At 38.4% G+C, this 24,433-nt stretch overlaps 1 protein-coding gene across 17 annotated transcripts in view; it reads left to right on the top strand.

The window, feature by feature from the left end:
- SETD5 (SET domain containing 5) overlaps window positions 1-24,433 on the top strand; it is a 72,085-nt gene that overhangs the window by 46,491 nt on the left and 1,161 nt on the right. For 11 of the 17 annotated variants that reach the window (XM_031470797.2, XM_031470803.2, XM_031470796.2 and 8 more), the window contains 10 exons: window positions 365-622; window positions 1,314-1,634; window positions 2,048-2,290; window positions 7,424-7,553; window positions 14,062-14,306; window positions 17,402-17,458; window positions 19,371-19,841; window positions 22,155-22,453; window positions 23,535-23,668; window positions 24,147-24,235. In XM_031470797.2, coding sequence (XP_031326657.2) covers window positions 365-622; window positions 1,314-1,634; window positions 2,048-2,290; window positions 7,424-7,553; window positions 14,062-14,306; window positions 17,402-17,458; window positions 19,371-19,841; window positions 22,155-22,453; window positions 23,535-23,668; window positions 24,147-24,235 — 2,247 coding nt within the window. The remainder of the gene's footprint in view (window positions 1-364; window positions 623-1,313; window positions 1,635-2,047; window positions 2,291-7,423; window positions 7,554-14,061; window positions 14,307-17,401; window positions 17,459-19,370; window positions 19,842-22,154; window positions 22,454-23,534; window positions 23,669-24,146; window positions 24,236-24,433) is intronic. The other 6 variants (XM_031470806.2, XM_064496286.1, XM_031470808.2 and 3 more) reach the window with 1 other exon arrangement.

The raw sequence follows: 24,433 nt of genomic DNA, 5'->3' as shown, positions 1-24,433 counted from the left end.
TTGTGGCAGAAACCAGTTGTTTATTTCTGCCCCTGAGAAGTTGTTCAAGAAAATCTACTTGGCTTTTTTTGAACCCTGAAAGTACAGAGAAGAATCGGTATTGATGGCTGTTTTTCTTTTGTATTAAAAAGTTTCAAAATAGATGAACTTTTTTGGCAAGTTTGGATTCGACCTTGCCATCCTTCACAACTCTTTCCAACATTTAAAATGAAACATTTTTAGTTTTTATGTTATATTCCCCAAGATATATGTATTATCTTACTGGTAGTTTCTATAGATGTCTATAAATTTCTGTTAATAATACTTCTGAAAAACTTCCCTTCTCCTAACTGAGGCTTCCTTCTATGCTAATGTTCCTTTTTAGACCCGGGAAGATAGGAAGGTTGAAGCCATCATGCATGCTTTCGAAAACTTAGAGAAAAGAAAGAAGCGGCGGGATCAGCCCTTGGAACAAAGCAGCTCTGACATAGAGGTCACTACCACCACCTCAGAGACTCCTGTGGGAGAGGAGACAAAAACTGAAGTCCCTGAACCTGAAGTTAGCAACCCTGCTTCAAATATTGTCATCCCAAGCACCCCACAGACTGTTGGAGTGAACACCCGGAGGTCTTCCCAAGCAGGGGTAAGGTGAAAAGACTCTAGGCCTTAGACGCTCTTCATTTTGCTAATGTCAGTTACCTATATTTTGGAATGATCAGAATCAGCATTTTTGGCTTTGCCTTATATTGTAATAAACAAGGCTATTTTCAGTCATCTGATTTGTTAGATTTAGGGAGACATAATTTGAATGACTAGAGACTTTCAGACTATAATGGAACTTTCACTGTTTCTGCCAGATAAATTGTTGGTGGTGAGTTCATAAAAATCATTTGGCTTCTCTATGGCCCTCTGTGTAGCACAGTTACGCACCTGACCTTTCATATGATTCTCAGAATTAACTAATCTTCCCTTTTCCTACCTACGCTGGCCATGAATTCTAAACCTTAAGCTAAAACCTTAGTGTCTGGGGGAAAAAAAGAGAAGAATTAATCTTCCCTGCTAAGAACCCTAAAATTAGGTGGCAACTTTCAACTGACTTTTGACCTGTTTTATGAATACTTACTAGAAAAAAAATAACTGAGACATCTTCCTATAGCCTCTTTAGCTTATTTAAATGTATAAATTTTTGTAAGGATTACACCTGAAATTAATGTTTTTAAATGGTCACTTTTTTCACCAGTAAATACTCAAAATGCTGAAAGTGAATAGGAAACTGGGTAGAATGTTGGTGTTAAAAAATTTCTGGTAAGCCATTAACTTTGCTCTTGTTACAGGATGTTGCTGCAGAAAAGCCAGTCCCCAAACCACCTCCAGCAAAGCCCTCTAGGCCCCGACCGAAGAGTCGAATTTCTCGGTACCGGACCAGTTCAGCCCAAAGACTAAAGCGTCAGAAACAGGCCATTGCACAGCAGGCAGAGTTGTCACAAGCTGCCTTGGAAGAGGGAGGAAATAACAGCTCAGTAACTCCTACTGAAGCTGGAAACACAGACAGTTCAGGAGAAAACAGACAATTAACAGGGTCTGACCCAACTGTGGTATCAGTTACTGGATCCCACGTCAACCGTGCTGCATCTAAATACCCCAAAACCAAAAAGGTAAGTTACAAATACATCTTCATAAGTATCGTATGGCGAAGGCTATGGCTTAGTAAAGTGAAAGGACCTGTAATCTCCAGAAGAAAAACAAGTAGTCTTATGTATTATTAGACTGAAAGTTTTAGATAAAATGCTTAGATGCGTAGGGCTAAGGCCATCCCGCTACCTTACTTTTGTTCCCATAGTTTTTAGGCAGAGTTTAAATTGCTGCTAGCTGAAAGTATTCCTCCTGTAGTGGTCATGGAGAGGGTGAAAGAAGATACGCTTGTGCTCTGAGTGCGCAGTTCATACTCTGCAGCTGCGGAATCTACCTCTGTCCTAGTTTCTAGATGAGGTTTGTCTTCATGAGCCACACTGCTACCCCTGACTTTTACATCTGCAGCATCAACTGACAATCTCTTTTTTTACCTTAGTATCTAGTTACAGAATGGTTGAATGACAAAGCAGAGAAGCAAGAATGCCCTGTTGAGTGCCCTTTACGTATCACCACGGACCCAACTGTACTGGCAACGACCCTGAACATGTTACCCGGTCTTATCCATTCCCCGTTAATTTGCACCACCCCCAAACACTACATTCGCTTTGGCTCGCCCTTTATCCCTGAGAGGCGTCGAAGGCCGCTTCTGCCTGATGGCACATTCAGCTCCTGTAAAAAGGTATGTCTGTGTTTACATGGTTGTTTTTTGGTTTGGGGGGGGGTTGTTTGTTTTTTCTTTTTAACCTAGAGTGCCTGTAATCATGACGTATCTAACACATTCTCTAGATAGCCACACTCTGCCTTTGTCAGTTTATAATGAGTTAGTTGTTCAGCCACGAATGCTGATGCATCCAGAGTCGGTGAGACTAAGGTGGGATGTATGCTGCATTTCTGGTGCTCAGTTTGTGAGTATTCACTGTTGTCTTTTCTGCGAGCCCTTGTGGTTACTGAGTTGAGAACACATAGCAGTTGGTGACTGGGTAGGGAGGGACATTCTGTTTGTGCTCTTGTGTATTGGTTAACATGTCCATTTGTGATTATTGAGTGAGATTGGGCCCCAGGTGCTCTAGAGCCCTGTTACACGGGTTTAAAAATGATCAAATTGTGTTTTGAATTAATTCATTCGCTGTTATCATTTGAATGAGAGCAGAAGAAAAATCCTATTACCATCAGCATAGTTTCTGTTCCTTGATCAAATGACAAGTTGGACCATTTGTTTATTCCCTAGTACTTTGGAACTCACTGTAAAATCCCCCCCACCCCTCTCTCTGCCTCTCTCTCCTCTCTCTAGTTATATTTTGTTTTTGGATCTAGTGGCAGTAGTATTTGATGGTGGTTTGTTTTTGGAATGCTCTTTCCTAATTCCCAGAAGTCCTGCATATTTTCCAAAGGTGTCTCTCAAGAATCGATCACTCCCTCAGACCTATAATGTCATTTTTGTATTTCTAAAAGTATAGGACATCATTTCATTTGGTCTTCCTTTGAGGTAGAGTCTGTTCCCTGGAACACCCTTTTCTCTTATCCTCAGATCTGGATTCAGGCTGCCTTCCTCAGTGTCTGCCATTGCCCTCCTCCACTGGCATCACGTACATGAGGATGCTGCATGTAGATTATTTGATGTGATGAAGTCTCCAACTCCAGGCAGGTCTTCCCTGACTCCTCCAAACTTAAAGCTTTTCTCTTCTCCCAAAGAGCAGATATTATTTCTTGGGGGGAGGGGGGCATGAAAGATGAGCCAAAATGGTGTGGGATATGGAGGGGGAGGAGGGCAGCAGGGATCTGTGCACAAAGGAAGGGCACTACACTGAATGAGCAGCAAACACTGAAGAAAGTCTTCCTAATTGCACATCTTACCTAAGTATTTGAGTCACATACTGGTTTATTTGGGGAAAACTCCCAAGTTGAATGAATCCTAAAGAGAAATATGACCGTGAGATACTTGCTGAAAGGGCTTGTGTATAATGGCATAACATGACTAACTTTCAGGGTTTAGAAATGAAAACAATGACAGCTATCTTAAGACAAAAGTAAGTCTGGAAATTTGCCCGAATGATAAAGGAGGGTTGGGTCTCTGAAGATACTTTATTCCACTAAGTCCCTTATCCTGGATCTTAGAGATTATCTGAGAAGAAAAAAAAAGTATTTGCCATTTAATGAGCATTATGATTAGCCTTATTCTGTAATAATTGGAGAGTTGCATTAACTCTGGTATGGCATGCAGAACTAATCTTCCTATTGTACTTAGCTCAGTCCCTCATTAAGAGTAACAGCTCAAAATCTCAACTACATTTTCATAGTATTAAACAATTAGAGAAGCTGTAAATATGGTCTTTAGCTTGGAGGAGCAAGTCAAGAGATGGCTTAATATATATTTGAAAGAAACTTTCCTTTTCTTCTGTCTTTGGCTGGACATAGTACTGGACTTCATAGGTTGTTCACTGTTGAAGTGTCTTATCAAGGCAGATACTAGAGTTTCTTATTTTGGTCCTTTAAGTAGGGTAGACAGTCTAGTGCAGGTTAATAGTGAACTCTGAATTGCAAGTAGTATGGGCTAGCCTCTTTGAATGCTGCCTTGATCATTCTGATGCCAGATTACAGTCTTTATATTCCCATCTTGCTTTTTTCCAAGTAGCAGAGTTCCGTGAAAATCTAAAATGTGTACGAATATGACTTCATATCTGATATAAGTCCATTTCTTGGAGCTCTTTTTACTTGGTTATGATTTAGAACTTGTATCTGTATCACATCTTTGTGTCCCCACTGGCAACAGTTAGAAATCCCATTTAACTCATAGCCATGTAATGTTCTCCTAGTGTATCTGACCATCCTTAGTCTTGCTTTATACACACTGCTCTTTTGTCTGTGTCGTATTAGTCTTTTGGAAGAGTTCAGGCTAAGTATGCTGAATTATAGCAAAGTTACCTTACTTAAATTGAGTCTTTTTAAATTGTTTAAGTTTAAATCATAGGTTTGATATTTGCTGTTAACATAATCAGGATTATATTACAAAACAAGAATGTGGCTCTTTATGGGGCAAAATTAATGAAATTGGGTCTTATTAGAAATTGAACTCAGTTTTATCCTGGGTGGGGAGGGAAACAAGTTTTTAGATTGTTTAGAAAGTATTCTTACAGTTCAGATTTCCATTATTAAACAAAATTATAATAAATTTCTAAAATCCCTAAGAGAGGAAAATAAGTTAAACATATAGATAAGAGCAACCGTCCTCCATGTGAGTAGTTCAAGCAGTGTATTCCTAATAGGCTTCCTCTTTTATATCTGATTAAAGGAGGTAAAGGCTTCATGAGTTAAACACAGTGTAAAGTTGTATATGTATATTTGCACCTAGATTCTTACAGAGTATTTGACAGAACGCCAACAAGCCTGTTATGGTATATCTTTTGTTGGATTTTACTTTACTTGTTATTTTGGAATGGAAACATGTGTAAGTGGCCAACAGGCCTTTCAGGAGTCTCCCTCCTTGTTCTCTCTAAATCTCTAAACTTAACGTTGTAGGCATGATAAGTATGAGGCATTTGGTTTCCCATCCCAAATGAAAATGAAACACTGCTTTGCATTGATATTTCATTATTTACACTGTAGGGTTATTCATCTGTGTGTCTCTATACACAGCACAGAAATTCAGTTGAACAAGTCCTCACTGAGCATGTGTGCTCAGTACTGTGCTACAACCTTTCTTCACAGGCATCTCACTTACCATTCATGACAACCCTGTAAGGTTGTGATTATTGGCTTCAATTTACAGATCAAAAACTTTGGCTCAGAACTGTTCAGGAACTTGCCCAGAGTTAGGCATCTAGTAAGAGGCATGGCCAAGTTTCAGTCCAGATATTTAGATTCTAAGACACAAATTAGTTTCTTGCTCTTTCCCTATCATAAAGACAATTCTCTGGCTATCTCTAAGCTTCCCAAAAAAAACCTCTTCAACAGAGAGTTTCAGAGAAGGAAGAAACGTTCTTTTGACTTTAATAACTGTAGCTGGAACTTGGAGAGATTGTCTAAAGTTAATTTGTTATCCATAGGGGTGATTGGAACTTGTTAGACACAAACAAATGTTCATGTTCCTTCTTTATGGGCTCTAAAATATTGTGTAGACCTACAATAGAGCCAGGAGGAATGAATTTGATCATGTTGCTGTGTTCAACCTTAACCTAACCTGAGCAGCATCTTATTCCTTAGAATGCCCCTGTCCTGGTTTTATTTTCCCTTTTTGTAGTCATCAGTTCCAGAATTCTTTTATGGGTGCATCTACTTGACACTGGAAATATAAGAAATTAACTTTTCTTAGAGGAAAGTACAGTGACTCCACATGAGTCCTGCCATCTGGTCTGAAAAGAAAAACTTGTACTAAGATATCTGTAACAAAGGGTTTTCACTCATTTTGTCCTCCTGGGCCTAATTTTCCACATCTGTATAGGGAATGCTTAGGCCAGGGTGACCTCTGAAGTCTCTTCCAAGGTGTAAGGAGCATGGTTCTGACAGTTCATCTTTATATCAATATTCTGTATGTAAAACAGTTCATTCTTGGTCTTGTTTTGGCTTTTCAGAGACCTGGTCATATCCTGAAATACTGATGTAATTCAATTGACTGTTAAAATCTCTCTTTTAGATACGTATTCACTCTTAACTCCTTTCACGCTTCTTACACTTTTAATTATATTTTTGTTTTTGTTTGGCAGACCACAATGCCATTTATATGATGTAAAAGTTTTTTTGGTGAAATTTTCCTCACATTATTTCCTAAGTTCCTAAGAGGGTAAATCTGTTAGAATTGCTCTCTTTGGTAAAGAGATTATTTACTTACCTGTAATACTTGTTCTCTAAAGGTGTAAAGTTATAATCACCTTTGCTCTTCCTATTTGGGGTAGGGTCTGACTCAGACATTGATGTTTATCAAAATTCGATCTGTCTTATGTCAGGGCAGGAGAGCCACAGAGTGGTGAGCAACCTACAACTGTGTATCTTAAGAGAACACAATTACAGGTAAGAAATTTTCTCTCTTCCACAGGATACATAGTCTTATTATCCTAATCTTTGCAGACTTACTTTCTGACCTAAATTTGTTTCCATCATTTTAGATTCCAATATTCTGTACCAAAAAAATGTGACTGATTAGAGAGCTCTTTTTGACTTTTTCCCATTTTTGATTTCTGTAGAAGGTCATTTATTCTGGATATTTGTATTATTCATGCAAAATTTAACCAAACTACTTGATGGGGTGAAAAAACTTACGGGATAGTCCATCTGAGAGTAGATCTTCTGGAAGTATTTTGGTACTTGTAGTGAAGAGCTGTTTATTCTTATCCAAAGTTTTCCTGTGAATCTTTTCTGTTACGTCTTCAGATATCCCCAGCACAGGGCAGACAACTCTTAAGAGAGCGTTTATCTTCCTTCTACATCCTTATTTTATATATTAGTTTTATCCTATATGATCAGAGTCTCTTAAATAAGGGCTAAGATTTCTTACTTATCTTTTCCCATTTATCCCATTCTAAGCAATATGAAAAGTTGAATAGTAATCTTTTTTTATTGGTTGTTTTTTTTTAATGGCAATTCATTATGTGTAATCCAGGCTTTCTCAGTTATGCCCTATACAAGGAATTAATGGGGCAGAATTCTAAAATGTTGAAACACAGGACAAAAAGTAACTTAACTATGGACCTGAATGGAATGTGTTGGATTGCATCTCTCACCAGTTTGATATGTAATGACCTGGTTAATGCATTTAAATAGGTGTACTAAATAGTTTTAAATGATGCTTGAAAATTCTTTGGTTCTTTTCCCATTACAGCGCTGGATAAAGCAAGCCTTGGAAGAAGGGATGACCCAAACATCATCTGTACCCCAGGAGACTAGAACTCAGCACCTATACCAAAGTAATGAGAATAGTAACTCGTCTAGTATCTGCAAAGACAATGCAGGTAGGTATCTCAAACCTCTCTGAATACATAAACAGTGATTATTTTGGATTTACATTAAAAATTTCACTATGAATACTTAGAGTCTGATATAAAAAAGAAATAGTATTGTTCTCTAAATAGTTACTTTACATCTGTCTTTACAGAGGAAGAGAGAGATCTCAAGTCAGGGATCAGTTTTCCCAGGACGACAAAGAAGGAACTAGACAGTGTACAGATAACAGCAGAAATGGTTGTAAAAAGGTTAGATACATTTAAAATAGTAAGTTTAGGAAATCTATATCCATATTTATAAGAGGGGAAATAAGCAAGAAAGATGTGGGGCACTTTCAGGAGAATCAGAATCATAGGTAACTGAACTGGGAGGGACTTGGCTGAAGGGACAAGGGATGAGTGACGAAAATGAGAAATTGTTATGAATTGGTTGTTTTCAAAAGGGCTTGTGCAGTTTCTCCTAGCCAATATTAGTTTAATTGAAAATCCTCTCTATTTTTCATAAGTTTATCTCTAAATCAGTTTTGTGAATATTACAATCAAAACGAAACACCAAAATAAATAAGATGCCAAAGGTCATGCAAGGCTATAGCTAACATGATAATATTTCAAGTTTTCATAAAAACCACTTATTTGTTACTGTTCGTTGCCTTTCTGAGTAAATATGAACTTAAAGCGATTGGTACTGGTAATACCTGCTTTATATTAAAATTCCATGTATAATACTGTATTTAGAAAAAAGTAGGCTACTAAAAATATTTCTTTCAAGTTATTCACTTAGTTTGTTCTTCTGTCCCTGGATTGGATTATGAATTATTGCATGTGTAACGTTAGGATAATAAACTCCCAGTGTAGAACATCTGGAAGATAAATAATACCATGTATTTAAAATATGTTACTCTCTTCTTCACTGAAGATTAGGGAGATTTACTCAAACTAGGTTAATATGAAAAAATACTGGCACCAGAGTTCCACCAGTATTAACAGTTTATTGGCAGCTTTTACAATATAGTGAGAATACAACTTAACTGAAGTCTTCTGTCTAGTATACACGCATAGGTGTGTGTGTGTGTGTGTTTGAATTTGGGAAAGGGAGGCTGTATTAGCAATTCATGTCCTGACTGGCAAAGACTTGGGGAAAATGCCCTTGTTACTGTGTGCCCTGGTTGGAATGGTGACTGTTGGTCACCAGCCTTTATTGAATTTCTCGTCTCTAGCAGTGAGAAACATCCAAAGGACACACCTTGCCTTTTAGAAGCAACATAAACAGAGAAAAATATTTAATTAAAACCAAGCAGTACACTAACACAACTTGGTATATTGCTACAAGTCAGTGTAAATCCTGAGGAATTATTTATATTTTGTTTTATTTTTTTTCAAAAAGATCAAGGAGATCTTAAGAAAAGGAGACAGATTGTAGTAGTAAAAAGAATCCAACATTCTTGAAAACTAGCTCTACCCTTTACTAAGACTATATGATGTTAAGCAAGTTACAAAACATCTCTGAGCTTCATCTGTGAAATGGATATAGTAATACCTGCTTTGTAGTTTTAATGTAAGATTAAATTAAATAATGTACATAAAGTGCCGTATCAGACCCTTAATAGGAATTATTACTGTCATTATTCTTCACAAAATTCTTTCTTGTCAAGGGTTTATGAAAGTTATAGAAATTAGTCAGATACTAGGATATGTTAAAGATTCTAAGTTCCTAAAAGCTAAAGTTGTATAGAAATAAAAGGTATTACTATTCAGGTAGGAGAGCACACAGTGTTCATTATTTGTAAATTCTGTGAGTGTATAGCTAGGAGATCCTGACTAATCAATTGGAGAGCTTAATGAACAAGAGTTCAGTAAAACCGCTAGGTATGCACAAATTAATAGCATTTACGTACTGAGGAAGTGAATGAAGAAAAAATTTTCATTCCCAAGCTTAATAAAACTAAGGAACTGGTTAGGAATAATGGTGAGACATGTAGAACAAACCGTCACTGAGAAGCGCTTTTTTAAGCTTCTAGGAAATGAAGAGAAATCCCATGTTCCTTAATGGAAAGAATAAATATAATCAGTTTCTTTCTTGGCTTCATATGGTTTATATCAAACTAACCTGTTTTTGGAATTTGATTAAATGATTTTGAAGTTTATCCTTAAAAAAATGAAAATAAGAAAAAATTTAAAAAGAGTGATGATGAAGTACTTTACCTAGAAGTAAAAAACTAGCTTCTAATATGAAACCAGAAGCTCGTAATCAAATTAGTACAGTAGTGTATAAGAATGGTTATATATATGTAACAGAGTAGCCAGAAACAGATCTTAATAATCTGCTTTATAGTGCTAATTGGAGATAAATGAAAGATTAGGTAAATTATTCTGGTTATTTTTACTTACTTAGAGGATTAAGAAGAATTAGCCTTTTGCCAAAGTAAATTCTTCGCACATTTAATTTTTTTAAATCAAACTTAAATAAACAGTGTTTCTGTCTTTATTTAATAGAGGACAAAAGTTTTTGGATAAAGGATTTGCAGTAAAAATGATAGGAGAATAATAGCCCTACTAGCAATTTGGTAAGATTTATCATGTGCATTTAAAATATTCACACTCCCTAACCTAGTAATTACTGTTTTAGGTACTTGTATAGAAGTAGGTGCGGACCAAAATTTTAGTACAAAGTGTTAGTCATAGAATTATTAATAATTGCAAGTACATATAGGATAAAAACAACCTGGGTTTCAGCCAATAAAGGAATGGTAGATTCTGTGGTTTATCTTGTATTGCACATGCTTTTCATGGGATACTATACAGTCGTATTAAAATTTTTACTCTTGATTTGTTTTATCGAATTAACTTACTCCGTCCCCAAAACACAGCATAGTACTACTTTTGAATTAGATTCCAGTGATCTGTATCTTGAATCTTGTGAGAATATTAAAATAATAGTGTATTATGACCAAATAAAAATTTTCCTCAGAATATAAGGGTGGCTCAATATTTGAAAATGTATTAATATAATTTTTTAGCTAGCGAATGGAGGAGGGGGAAATCCGAGCACAGTAAATGTGAATTTAATGATAAATCTAATAAAATAACACACTTAATGATATTTTCTTTTACATCTACCAGAAAACAGTTGCTAGTTATGCTTCATGGTAAAAACTAGTTAGATTAAACATCAAGAAGGGTTATCATCCCACTATTGCCATTATTATTTAACAACTTCTAGAATTATTATCCAAAGTGATTAGGATGTATGTGTTATCACCGTATACAAATAATATGCTTATCTACCTGGGAAAGCCAAGAAGATTAACTGAAAAACTAGTAGAGATCAATAGGGTAGCTGGGTACAAAATTATGTAAACATTGTCTTATATGTTAGCAGTAACATTTAGGTAATGTAAAGGGAGAAATCCATTCAGTTCACAGTAGTAGCCAAAAATAGAGAACACTGGAAAGTAAATGTAATTAGGAATGTGGCAAATCTATGATAAAGAGGAATATAAATGAAAGCATGAGTAGCTGATAGATCGTGCCACGGTGTATGAGAATTCTCCACAAATTACTCATGAATTTAATACAACCCCAATCAGCCTTTTTTTTTTTTTTGGTGGCGGGGTAATGTCAGCAATAGTTGACAGATTATTTCTGCATTCATTGACATGAACAAGTATGCTAGAATAGGCAAAATATTTTGGAGAGCTAGAGTAGCATAACCAGAACTGACCAAGTAGATGTACTAAAATTAAAATGCATGTCAGTATTGATGCCATCTGGACAGCAAGTGTACAGGATAACATTCAGAACTAAACCCAGTACCTGTCTTATTTTAAATCAGTGGAGAAATTATAATTATTCTATAATTACAAAAGGATTTGGAAGAATATGCTACACATTTGGCATGTGAAAAGGATAATCAATAACTTATCCTAAAAAATGTTCTATTTGAATTAAATTCAGAAATTAAATACGAGGGGAGAGGGTATAGCCCAGGAGTAGAGTGCAGGCCTAGTATGCATGGGGTCATGGGTTCAATCTCTAGTACCTCCGCCGAAAGTAATAAATAAATAGATAAACCTAACTACCTCCCCCCCAAAAAAAATTTTTTTAATAAAAATAAATTTTTTTTAACTTAAAAAAACAAAAACTAAATATGGATATAAAGGGAAAATAGCCCAGTATTTTTACAGTCTTGGGGTAGGGTGACATTAGTGATGTCAGTGGCAGGAAATAAAGGGAACGACTGATAAATTTGAGTAAAGATATACATCCTATATAGCCAAAAAAGGCTACTAGTAAAATTAAAAAATAATTGTAACGTTTTCGTCATTGTTATGGAAAGAGTTTTACTATATATTTCTGAGTAAAAATAGTAGGTTATTGATCAGTGTGATTTAGACAAGAGTCAGTAAGGCCCTGTCAAGAAAGAGATCTAAATGAAAATTCACCAGTATATTAGCAGTGCATTAATTTGTGGGTATGACTTTAAGTTACGTATGTATTTCAGTATGTAGATGTTTGTTTATATAATACTAGGAATTATTTGAATAAAGGTTAAAAAAAACATAAAAGATAGATTTTAACCACTTGAAATTTGACAGCTGTGTATGCAAAAAGAAGAAAAATGAAATTGGAAAAAAATTATAAATATAGTGCTATTAATAGAAAAAAGGCAAATATCCACTGGCATAAAACTTCAGGTCAGTTTTGTTGAATATAATATCATAAATAGGTTCTCAGTAAATCTATTTTAAATGAGTGGCCTGCAAGTTGATTTGGGGGTGGAAGAGTTCATCTGAACTTTCTAACTTCCCTACAGTGAACTTCATCATTTACATAATTACCGCTAGTAGTTATAGTGTTGGACCTTGCAGTATAGTCGTTTCAAAGATTCACCAATTAAGACTCCTGAAATATGTAAAAGTTATTCTAAGTATAAGTCGTGAATCACGTTTGTTTGTTTTATACCTAGGCACTTTTGAAAAGGAGAAAAGAAAAATAAGACGGAGAACTTAGTATCTGGAACAAAAGGAAAATATGGATAATACTTCTAATCTAGGAAACTTAAAAATTCTCAGATACCAGGGAAAATATGTATCTCCATTATTTTTTGCATTTATTTCTTCCCTATTTCAACATCTACTGCCCCAGTTCAGTACTCATAACTCCTTCTGTTCAACTACTCCACTAACTCCAAACAGTTACCCAGTCCAATCTCATCCTAACCATTCCTGCCAGGGGACTCTTCCTGAAGCATAGCTCTGATACTGTCCCAAACTTTTCCTCAAAGGCTTGGGGTAAATGTCAATCCTTCCATCAAGCTCTGGGCATATGATTGAACTTTATGACTAAGAATGTAGGTGGGAACTAGATTACCTAGTCTTTATCTCTCTTATACTTCAAGTCCTTTATCTTTAAAATGGGGATAATAATAATAACAGTGATGAGTTTATAGTTATTCAAGTTAAATCTGAAAATTCATGTAAAGCACATTAATATATAGTGCTTAGTATGTAAGAAGCACTTGAAAGCTTAATTATGATCACCTCTGTTGAGGTTCTTTAAGTGATATTAAACATGTTTTATTTATCTTTTCTTTTTCTTACACATTTGTAGTCTCCTTTAAATAGGATATATGATGACCATTTCCCCACCATATACCTAGTTCAGTGGTTGCTGTATAGTAGGTATTAAGTAAGTAAATAACTTTGAACTGTAAATGAATAGAAGTAGATTTTTCCTGTGAGAAAGTGAAATAGGTGCTTTGGCCTGGGTAGTCACTAAAATTTATAGCATAGTAACTCCTTTCTAAGTGAACCTAAAAAGTGTACAGTAAAAAGTAAATTCCCATCAGAAAAAGAATACCAGCCTAGTTTTTGAAAATGGTTGGGAGTTCTTGAAGTACTCTTTAAGTCAGAGGGCTGGATAAGGGTCAGATGATCATATGTAACTCTTTCCTGCTGAAGGAGAATAAGTATATAAAGAGCTACTGAAAAATGGCAGAAATCTATAAAAGAAGACAAAAAGAGTTTGGAGTTAGGATTCCAGAAGCTTGAGCTATTGACATGGCAATTCTGTAGAGAGTGGTTTTGTTTGATTATTCGGTATTGGATATTGAACCCAGGACCTCGTGCATGCTAAGCATGTGCTCTACCACTGAACTTACACCCTCCTCCTCAGTAGAGGGTGATTTTAACAAAGTGACACAGATTTGAGATTTTCAGAAACTCTGTGTGAAATAAGTAAATTTATATTTTCCACTACAAGAGATTATATTAACTCCAGGGATCAATCATTAAAAGTGTCAGATTCATCCGGTGATTTTTGGGGGGAGATAGTTTTGAAAGTTTAAGTGTGGTAATTAGAGTTGCTTTGGGCTTTTGGTTTAATTGCAGGAGATAACAATGGGATGAGGCCAAAGAGGAGTTAAGAGCCATTGTAGGCTAGAGATTAATGGCTACACTGCAGAGCCTCCCTGTAAACTGTAGTTTCAAACTGCTCAGCCAGGCTTTGTATTTCACAGACTTGTTGAGCCCATTAAAGAAATGGAAGTCTCGCTATCTGATGGAGCAGAATGTCACCAAGTTACTGCGGCCTCTTTCTCCAGTCACACCGCCCCCTCCCAGTGCAGGCTCAAAGAGCCCCCCGCTGACCACACCTGGCCCGTCTCACCCGGAAGAGGAGTGTCGAAATGGATACAGCCTCATGTTCTCACCAATCACGTCTATTACTACTGCTAGTCGCTGCAATACTCCTCTGCAGTTTGAGGTGATTTGGGTTTCGTTGTTGGGAGTACTGAATATGAAAATCATCATTTGCACCTCCTCATTTCAGATATTTCACTCCATGTGTTTCTTTACCATGTTCTTTGCCCATCTTAGCAAGAGAAGAAACCTCAGGGTCATTGTGAGCTATTGGTAGCTTCTGGTCTCGGCAGTGCCCCCATTCTTCCCAGGTAGAAGTAGTGCTCCCACTGGTGACACTCATCAGTCTTTTGCATGCAGTTCCTCAGTCTCCATAACTTTAGGTGGTAATCATACTAGATCTCCATCTTTATCTTACCGTATACCTTGGTTAATACAGGCCTTTAGCTGCTTAGTAACCATTACAATGACACCACCTTGAGAGCTTAGATTATACTAATTGATTATGTCTCCATTTCCCAGCTTTTAAATCAATGAAATGTCTTTGTTATTTTGCATTCTTGTGGCCTCAGTAGACAGATTTAAGAAGCATTGGGGTATGGTTTATGGCAAATTAGGGGTTTTTTCCTGCTCCAGGTTACTTTCCCTTGTTATAATGTGTTAGGAATGGGAAGTAGAAAGAGGCTAGCAGCATGGGTATAAGAGCTAAATTTATTACATTCACTCTCTGGATTAAGTTAGAAATGTGTCTCAGCTGTTTCAAAAGTTAAATCTGAATTGCTTTAGTATTCAAGTTTGAGTGACATGAGGTGTACTGAATAGAATCCATGTGCATAAAAAATTTCATCTGTTTCATGTTGCTTTAATTTTTATTGAATTAAATGGACACTATGTATTCCTTCTCAGAAAAATTTGTTCTGATGACTAAACACACCCAACTGTGACCCTAGCTTACACTTCTCTAGATGTGTTCTTTGATAAGGTGAATGTTCTAACTACTGCCACCCTACATATTCTGGTTTTATGAGAGCGTGGGGATTCCTCAGCCTTTAAATGGCTAACTCAGAGTGACTAGCAGCCTTGGAAGCAAGAAGCAGCCACATTCTGTACCCATCCTAGACCGTGTTAACTTTTAGAGCAAACTTTTTTGGGGAGGGAAAGGTCCTTCCTGGTTATGTTTGATTTCAAGGGAAGTTACTCTCTACCAAATTCCCTATTGCATTTTTTTTAGCCAGATAGCAGAACAGCTGACATGGGCCTTACTAACTTTATTTGGTCTAGTTGGAATTGACTTTTCAATTGGCAAAGTAAAGTTTGATGGTAAAATTTCATGATAGGACATTCTCTCTATTGGCCAGCAGATTATAGGAATAGAATTTCATACTTTATCATAATTAAAGTTTTTACTATAATTAAAGGTAAAATTAGAAGGTAAGTCTCTTTCTAGAACCAAGTTTAGCACTCATTAATATTTCCTACCCCTTGCAGCATTTCGGGTAACTATAAAACACTATGCATATGTAAGGTGTTGGGTGGTTTGGGGTTTTTTTGTTTGTTTGGTTTGGTTTTTTGTTGTTTTTTTTTTATTTGTTTTTTTCAGTGGAATGGGAATTTCAGTGGCTGGTAATTGAATCCAGAATCTCATGCATGCTAAGCATGCACTCTACCACTGAGCTATACCCACCCCCCCATTTTTATTTTTATTTTAAATCAAAGATCATTTTAGTCTAAGCATAATGTTTAGAATACCAGGAAGGGGGAAAACACTATATATTATATTATCCCTTCAAAAAATCAGTACGTGTTTTCACTATTTTAGTCTCATGATTTAACTAAGGACATTCAAACTTTTTCATCAGTTAAAAAAACAAATTTCATGATCCTGACCATCTTTATCATCATTCTAATTGCCATACTCGTTCCTGTATTCTAGTATAGGGAGGTGGGAAGAAGCCTTATTTCCATCCAAGACTGTGACACAGAGAAATACCAGAAAGGTATCACAAGTAAAGATCAGCCCCATTGGGGGAAGTATATTTTTGGAAGGAAAAATTAAAAACATTCTAGGAGAAAAGTGAGAAATCTCTTCAGTACAAAGGGAAAGAATTGAAGAGACATAGTGGAAGAGAAACAAGATCATGAGGAGGGGGAAGCATCAAATAAAGAGTGAAAGCACCATTGGGAAGGCATGCTTAATTAGCCCCTCCTTTGCACTAGAGTAACCCTTCCCTTGTCTTCCTGCCTGGAGAGCCTTACCCCACTATCCATCTCACACATACTACCCACACCACCAAATAAAATTTCACAGCCAGTATCCCTGCTCTGCTGAAACAGCCCCATTTCTCCTGCCACAGGATAGTCCTGCAACCCAGGCCAGCTATCCAGGCCTACAACATTAGCAACCCTCTGCTTACCCTGAATCCTAGTTATAGCTACCACCATCATCCTCTCTGCTTTTTTACCCATCATATCTTCTGTCCCAGCTCACTGCCCACTTCCTGTTTGATACGGGAGTGCTGCCTTAGGCAAAAGCCCTCAGGTAGCCCTGTTTTTAGGACCAGGGACTAGAAGTGTACACATCTGCTTTTTTTTTTTTTTTCTTTCTCCCCTTCCTTTTCTCTCTATTCCTCAAAATACAATGGATTTTAATATCAGAGAACATTGGTAGGAGTGATCAGATCCATTTGGATTATGTCCAGAACTGTCTAGCCTATGAGCTAGAGTCCATCAGTCATAACTCCTGCAACTCATTTGAGAGGAACTGGCCATCTCCCTAACCCTGTGAGCCCCCAGCACGAGTCACACAAGAGGATGAGCAAATGACACTGAGAAGGAGGCATGGGGTGAAGAAAAAAGGTGCCCATTAATGAAAAATAGGTTGCTACAGTTTAATCTAATTTAGACATATAATAATGTAGAATCTCACCAGTTTAACACTTTCTTGATATCTGCTTGAGATGTTCACTGATAGCATGAACCATTATAACCAATTTACCTTTAAATGCTTTCAAAGACACCAGAAAGCACTTTAACAAGTCATTCTGTCCATTGAGATGAATTCTGCATTTAAACATTTCCCCTGTGCACTTATTTACCCCTTTCCCTCCTGACTCCCTCAAAAAAAGTGTGGCTAACCATCTATGCTTGCTTTTGCTTTATTTTTTGTTTGTTTTGCTTCTTTTGAGTAGATGAATAACAAGATGCTTTTCCCTCCTCTAGAACATATCCTCCCCTGAGAGTTCCCCTGCGAGTAGGCCCGAGTCCCTGTCACCCGAGGTAGTTATCACACCATCTCACACTTGGAGGCTGAGAGTGAGTGTGCATGAGTGTGTTCTTGCGCGTGTGGGGAGGGCTAGGGGACCCTAGTGAATGATGCAGTGGGCTGGAGGGTGGCCGATTGGTCACTATAAGTTGAATCTTCCTATGTAAGACTGGTTACTCAGAGCTTTCAGGGTAGATGGAGGAAAATGAAGTTGTGTGTGTGTGTGTGTGGTGGGGTTTGTTTTTGTTGCTGTTTGGGGGCGGGTATGGCTGATGAGTTCTTTAAAAGAAGATAGAATCTAAAAGTCAAGTTTAAAGAAACTGAAGATGTGGTGGGAACCTTGTTAAAGATCGTCTAACGAATAAAGTGTGTTTGTTAAATAAGGAAAGTTAAATCAATAACTGGTAGGAACTGTCTCTTGCTATTTATTATCTTGGGCTAATAAAGGAGCAGCATATATTGGAAAAATTAGGCAATGATTTATGCTTTAATCCAGGGTTACTCTGACAGCTCTGTTTAACTGGATGTTTTGAGCTTTGGTTGATAGATTAAGCAACTTCTTTAGGAAGGGAGAGTCATGCCTCTCAGCTCTCTAGGTCAGCCCATGGCTTCTGTGACACAGGCCTCCATTCTGCAGTGGTTGGGAAATGGTTGCTGTACAAGTGTTATCTCTTAGGATATCATCTGAGTGCTTTTCTTAGAAATCCTACTGCTGTTGAGATGTTAAATTCAGATTTTAGTGCTAGAGTTTCTTAAGTATTACAAGATTTAGACAAATGTAAGTAATGATTAACTTCATGAATTCATGTGGGAACCTTTTTACTCTTGAAGAGAAAGTTACGGTCTGTCATAACCTTTCAGAAATTAACTGAACTGTTAACCCCTACCCTTAACAATAAAAATATTAGTGCTAAACTCAGTGACAGATGACCAAATTTTGCCTCAGTAGAATTTTATAGGTCAACATGAAGCTGAAAAGGATTGTTTCCTAGTGTACTAGATGTTTTCTGTGAGTTTTTTACTCTATCCTGTAAGGAACTTAAACCTCTCTCCTCAGTTGCTAAAGATTCTAAGATAGCATAATTTGGAGGCTGACATGGTATGGTATCTGGATTTCTGGTACTCTTCTTTGTATAGAGTTAGCTGTAGTTTACCTAGTGGCGGAAAATCTTGATGTTAGGAGGTAGTGATGACCAAATAGATGGGGTTGTTTTTGGTACATTTCAGCATTTCAGATGCTCTGCAGTGATGGGCATTAGTGGTCTTGTGGTATGTTGACATACATTAGAGGATAAAGAAAGAACAGTTGAGTAGCCAGAAAGTTTTATGAGAAACATAGCTACATAATAGTGAAAGTGAGTGAAGAACTGGTTGGTTGACACCTTTAACTAATACCATTCTCCTTTACTGAACCAGTAACTTAAATACTTGACTGTTCGTCTCCTTTCTACTTTCTTTTACCTTTTCCCCTCCTCCCAGCTTCCATCAATATTAGTTTAGAAATGAGTAACACCAGAAACCTGTTATCTTAAGACACCATTCTCACCTCTGTAGCATCCATGGGGCTCAGGTAAATCCCTGATTATACTGCCAGATTATACTGTAGTGCAGGGTGACTCAGCAAACCTAATGAAAGGCTAAGCAGGCAAAATAGTCGCATTTGGCCAGTTACCTAATTCTGACTTTCCCTGTATTCTCATCCAGAAAGACTTTAAAGCAGCTTGGGAAAGGCCGGGATTCTTTGGTGATCTGGCATGGGACTGGTGCTACATGGGACCTTCACGGATGTTAATGGCTTTCTCTCTTCTGCTTCCATCCCTCTTATCTTTCCTTGTTCACCTGTGCCCTCTCACTCCCTTCTCTTCTGCCCTTTGACTTTTTCCTTTCTCCCCTACCCTATGTCTCCGTTGATTTTTATTCTTTCAGCTTTGTCATCGAAAAGATCTGGACCTGACAAAAGTAGGCTACCTTGACTCCAACACTAACAGCTGTGCTGACAGACCTTCCCTCATCAACTCAGGTCATTCTGACCTGACTCCTCATCCCTCCGTCGGGCCCGCCTCTGAGCCTGGCTTTACAAGCAGGAGTGGCGATGGACATCAGACCCTCGTGAGAAACTCGGACCAGGCATTTCGGACAGAGTTTAACTTGATGTATGCCTACTCTCCGTTGAACGCTATGCCTCGAGCAGATGGATTATATCGAGGGTCTCCCCTAGTAGGGGATAGGAAGCCTTTACATTTGGATGGGGGATACTGTTCCCCTGCAGAAGGGTTTCCCAGCAGATATGAACATGGTTTTATGAAAGACCTCTCTCGTGGCTCCATGTCCCCTGGTGGCGAAAGGGCTTGTGAAGGAGTCCCATCGGCCCCCCAGAACCCACCGCAGAGGAAAAAGGTAAGTGTCACATTTTATAGGCCCTTTTGAAGAACATTAACTGAATAATTAAATAAATATTTACTGAGTTACCACTATGTTTTCAGCACTGTTCTCAGTGTGAGGAAAACAAAAATAAGTAATACATAGTCTCTGGCATGTGCAGTGAAAGACTGTTTTAATACAATTTGATGAATGTTATAAATACTCAGAAAATTTAAATGCCTACCATGTATGTTCCATACACTTGGCGAGGCAATTCAGAGGATAAAGCAGTGAAAAAAAGTTACGCTACTTATATGTAGCACTTTTCATGTTCTAGGCATGAACACGTTAAGCCCTTGTGCATTTAACTTCATGATAATCCTGTTAAAAAAGATGGGTAATTTCCCATTTTGCAGATGAGGAAACTAAGGCAAGTTGAGTAACTTGCCCATGGTTACCCAGCTAGTATATGGTAGAGCCAGGACACTACCCAAGTCTGTCTCATTCCAGATTATGTGCTCTTATTGCCACTATGCTGTGTTGCCTTCTAATGGAGCTTGTAGCAACTGAGACTGAACTTAGCAGATAATTACATTAATGATGATGGAAGCTCCAAAGGAATTGTTCCTATGTGATGAGAACAACTTAACAAGGGCACCTGGCTTAGTTGGATATGTGGAGAGTACTTTGAGAACAAGTAAGAAGCTCATAGCCAACTTTGAGGGGTGGTGGAGTGACAGGTGACAGGTCACTGACTTGGCTGGTCTCAGACAGTAAGTAGGATCAGTCAGCCAGCAAATGAGGGTCAAGATGTTACAGGAGAAAGAGCAGAACAAGTAACTGTGGCTCTCCTCTGGGTGTGCAGTTGAATGTTGCCATGGTGTCACATGAAAAGTGAGAGGAGGAGAATGCAGAGATGGGCGGGGCCAGGCCATAGAGAGCTGGTTTGGGACTTGACTTTTGGGGGGAAGGGGGGCTTGACTTATAGGTAATGCCTATGCTAGAAATTATGAAGTCAAAAATAGGCTCTTTATGTCAGTGGTTTTCAACTAGGGGCACTTGGAGATTCATGGGAGTATTTTGAGTTGTTGCAACAACTGCAATTTACTTGTTAGAGCTAGAGATGCTGAATGTTCTGTGTGTGGCAGTCTCACATAATTGCCAAATACATGTGGTACTCCTGTTGAAATGTAGCCTGGTGGCTTTTTATCTTTGCAGTATAATGAAATACATTGCCAGAATTTATTATTAACTTCCTTCCAAGATTGTATATAGAAAATGCATATACAGAATTGTCTTTAACTTTGTGCTTTTGTTATCTTTTACATTTGAATGGAAAATGAGAGCTCTAAGTGGATAGAAAAAGGAGGAAACACTGGCAGATAAGTTTGAATAAGATAGTGTTGGATTTAGAAGACTGTTGCATGAACAGCATTGACCATTAGGAACAAAAATGGTCTTTGAACTTCTGGTTTCATTTATTATGTGCCAAAGTGATTGAAATGACTTGTTATTTCAGAAATGCTGTTGAACACCTGCTGTTGGCCAAGTTCTGCCCTGGATGTTAAAGATAAAAATCCAAATAAACTTAGTCTTCGCCCTTGTAGAACATACAGTTTACAAAGTACACAAGACTTGTATTAGGTTGACAGCCAGTGTAGGCACAGTGTGCTGTAACAGCAAAGAGGGAGCTGCACTAGACAGGGCAGGAAAGAATGAGGCAGATGAATGGCGAGTTGGGGAGAAGCTTCCAAGTACAGGTTTTTTAGAGCTGACTTGCTAAAATATAAGTAGGAAACAGATAGTCCTAAATCCCTGGGTAAATCTTGAAAAATTGAGCACATTTAAGAATTCTGAAGCACTGACTTTTTCTTTTGTATTTTTTTGTGTGTTTTTCTCTTGTCTCAAAACAGCCAACTCTAGGGATTCTTGGAGGGTGAAGAAGAGCTAGTAGAATCACCAGGGGGCTTTTTCAGACTACACCAGCTCCTAACTCTTCACCTTCCATTTTTTAGGAGCTACCATTGTTGCGAATAACTATGATAGCATACTTCTATTCTGGAACTAATCCCACAGGTTTCTCTGAAGGCAGAAAACGAGGTCTACTGGTGAATGCCATTTTTCAAAAATGTAGTCTCCTAGTGTATTCCCTTTTGTTTGCCAGTTTCTGGCTGTTTTAAATACGTAGCTGTGCTGAGATCTCTCACACACCTGGAAAACATCATCTTTTGGTACCTGCTTTGTTTGCGTGGCTTGCTAGTGGTTTACTAGGGTTCCATCTTCTTTCCCCGTTGCTGGTGATCCACTAATGATGTCTGGCTAGAGTCCTGCTTCTTGTTTCCTTCCTAGGTGTCCCTGCTGGAGTACCGCAAACGGAAACAAGAAGCCAAGGAAAATTCTGCTGGTGGAGGAGGTGACTCTGCACAGAGCAAAAGCAAGTCTGCAGGAGCTGGGCAAGGCAGCAGTAACTCACTTTCTGACACTGGTGGCCATGGTGTGCAGGGATCCTCGGCCCGAACCCCATCTTCCCCTCACAAAAAATTCTCCCCATCTCATTCCTCCATGTCTCATTTGGAGGCAGTAAGCCCATCAGATTCCAGGAGCACTTCATCTCACTGCAGACCTCAAGAGAATATCAGCAGTAGGTGGTAAGTTTATCTTTGATGCTTTAATGATCGAGTTCAGGAGGGAAGTGTACATCTAGGCTCTTTCCCAATTTTACCTAAAATACATGGGAACACTTAACTGAGGAAGCTGGCCAGCAGTTCACAGTACCATCTATCCTGTTCAGCTGATTTAATAGTATCAAACACAGACCCCCAGCCTTAGAGAAGCAAAGAATCCCACCAGGCCTGCAGGACAACGTGTCGGGCAGCATATAGTTGTGAACACAGAGGAGCCATTTTATTTGCTGGGCACAACACTGCCTCTTCTGTTTTCCCCTTTCATATGAAAGGTAAGTCAGGAGTTCAGCCAAGTTCCCCTTAAATTAATAACAGATGTCTTAGGGGGAAGGCATAACTCCATGGTAGAGTACATGCGTAGCACTCACAAGGTCCTGGGTTCAGTCCCCAGTACCTTTATTTAAATTAATAAGCAGACAAACAAACAGACCTAATTACCTCCCCCAGCCAAAAAAAAAAATTTTTTTAAGATAAAATTAACACAAAAAATAACAGATGTCTCAGATCCACACAGCTAGCATATGCAGAGAGATGTAACCTGTTCTGAAAAGACTTGTCTGGCGTAGGGGAGACCACAAATAGACTATACCAGCATCAAGGACTGATTGTCAAGTGAGTGAAATAATGAGGCATTTCAGGGATCTTGAACTTAAATGAAGTCTGGGAAAGAAGAGGCACTGCTCAAATGAGTAATGTTCATTAACCTATAAAACATTAAATGGCAAGTGCATGCCAGGGACGTGACTTCGCAGGAGAGAAAATGTAGCATTTCAAAATGGAGGTTAAGAGAAGTAGACACCCTTAAACCCCCGTTTCCTTGATTGCTTTTTCTTTGAAAGTGCTTGTTCTTCTGAGCCTGAGGTAGACATAGTTTGAGGCAGAGAAGATAACCTTGTTTTAAATTGGTCCTGAAGGAAATAACGTTTAGGAGGGTGTTTTAAGGGAATATGTTGTACCACCCTTGTCAGAGCTTTGAAGAAAGCTTGTTCCAGACTGTTGACTCTTAAGTCCTGTGCCGTAAACCTGCATGCTCTTACCTTCACAGGATGGTTCCCACATCAGTGGAACGGCTCCGAGAAGGAGGGAGCATCCCCAAGGTCCTCCGAAGCAGTGTGAGGGTGGCCCAGAAAGGAGAGCCTTCTCCCACGTGGGAGAGTAACATCACAGAAAAAGACCCAGGTGAGCCCATTGCCTTCTGCCAACCAGGTTCAGGGACACATGAGCCAGGCTCCACACAGTTCACACCAAATGCCGGGCTGAGGTGAGTCCATTTCTGAAGCCGTTGGGCTCCCCCTGTGTGTGAGGTTCCAGCACAGTCTTGTTTCCACTCTTTTGGGCTGCAGCGTTCTTAAGATCTAGCATTGCTTGCTCTCTGTCTGCTCTTCTTTCCCAAGGGATACCTTTCTGTAACTCATCTCTCCAAAGGCCTGGAGATCACCTTGATGAAGGATGAAGAGAAAGAAGGAGACAGGAATCAGATGAGGCATTTAAAACAGCCCATTATTAACCACTCCTGTTGCCCCTCTGGCATGCTGCACTCACCCGATTTGTCAGAAAGAGAGCAGCATGGGTTGATGATGGCATTGGTGACTTGAATGTACAGTGGCTATCTGTCACTTATTCTCAGAAAATGAGTTGATTTTGTATTACCTTCCAGACCCTGCAGATGGTGAAGGTCCAGAGACACTGAGCTCAGCACTCTCTAAAGGAGCAGCCGTTTACAGCCCTTCCAGATACAGCTACCAGGTGAGACGAGGAAGTGCTCCTCTCTGGACATAGGAGTATGTTCTTGCTTCCAATGTTTATGATTCTGGCCATCCTTTGCAGTTGAGATGCTGTCTTTCCATATAGTTTCAGCTGCCTTGGAAATAAGTCATCATCTGCTCACCTTCAGGTAATAAATCATGCCAGAAAAGTAAAATGACCAAGGACAGCCATTTTACT

The sequence above is a fragment of the Camelus dromedarius genome, chromosome 17 (assembly GCF_036321535.1).
Source record: "Camelus dromedarius isolate mCamDro1 chromosome 17, mCamDro1.pat, whole genome shotgun sequence".
Lineage (NCBI taxonomy): Eukaryota > Metazoa > Chordata > Mammalia > Artiodactyla > Camelidae > Camelus > Camelus dromedarius.
This window is presented reverse-complemented; position numbering and strand designations above follow the sequence as displayed.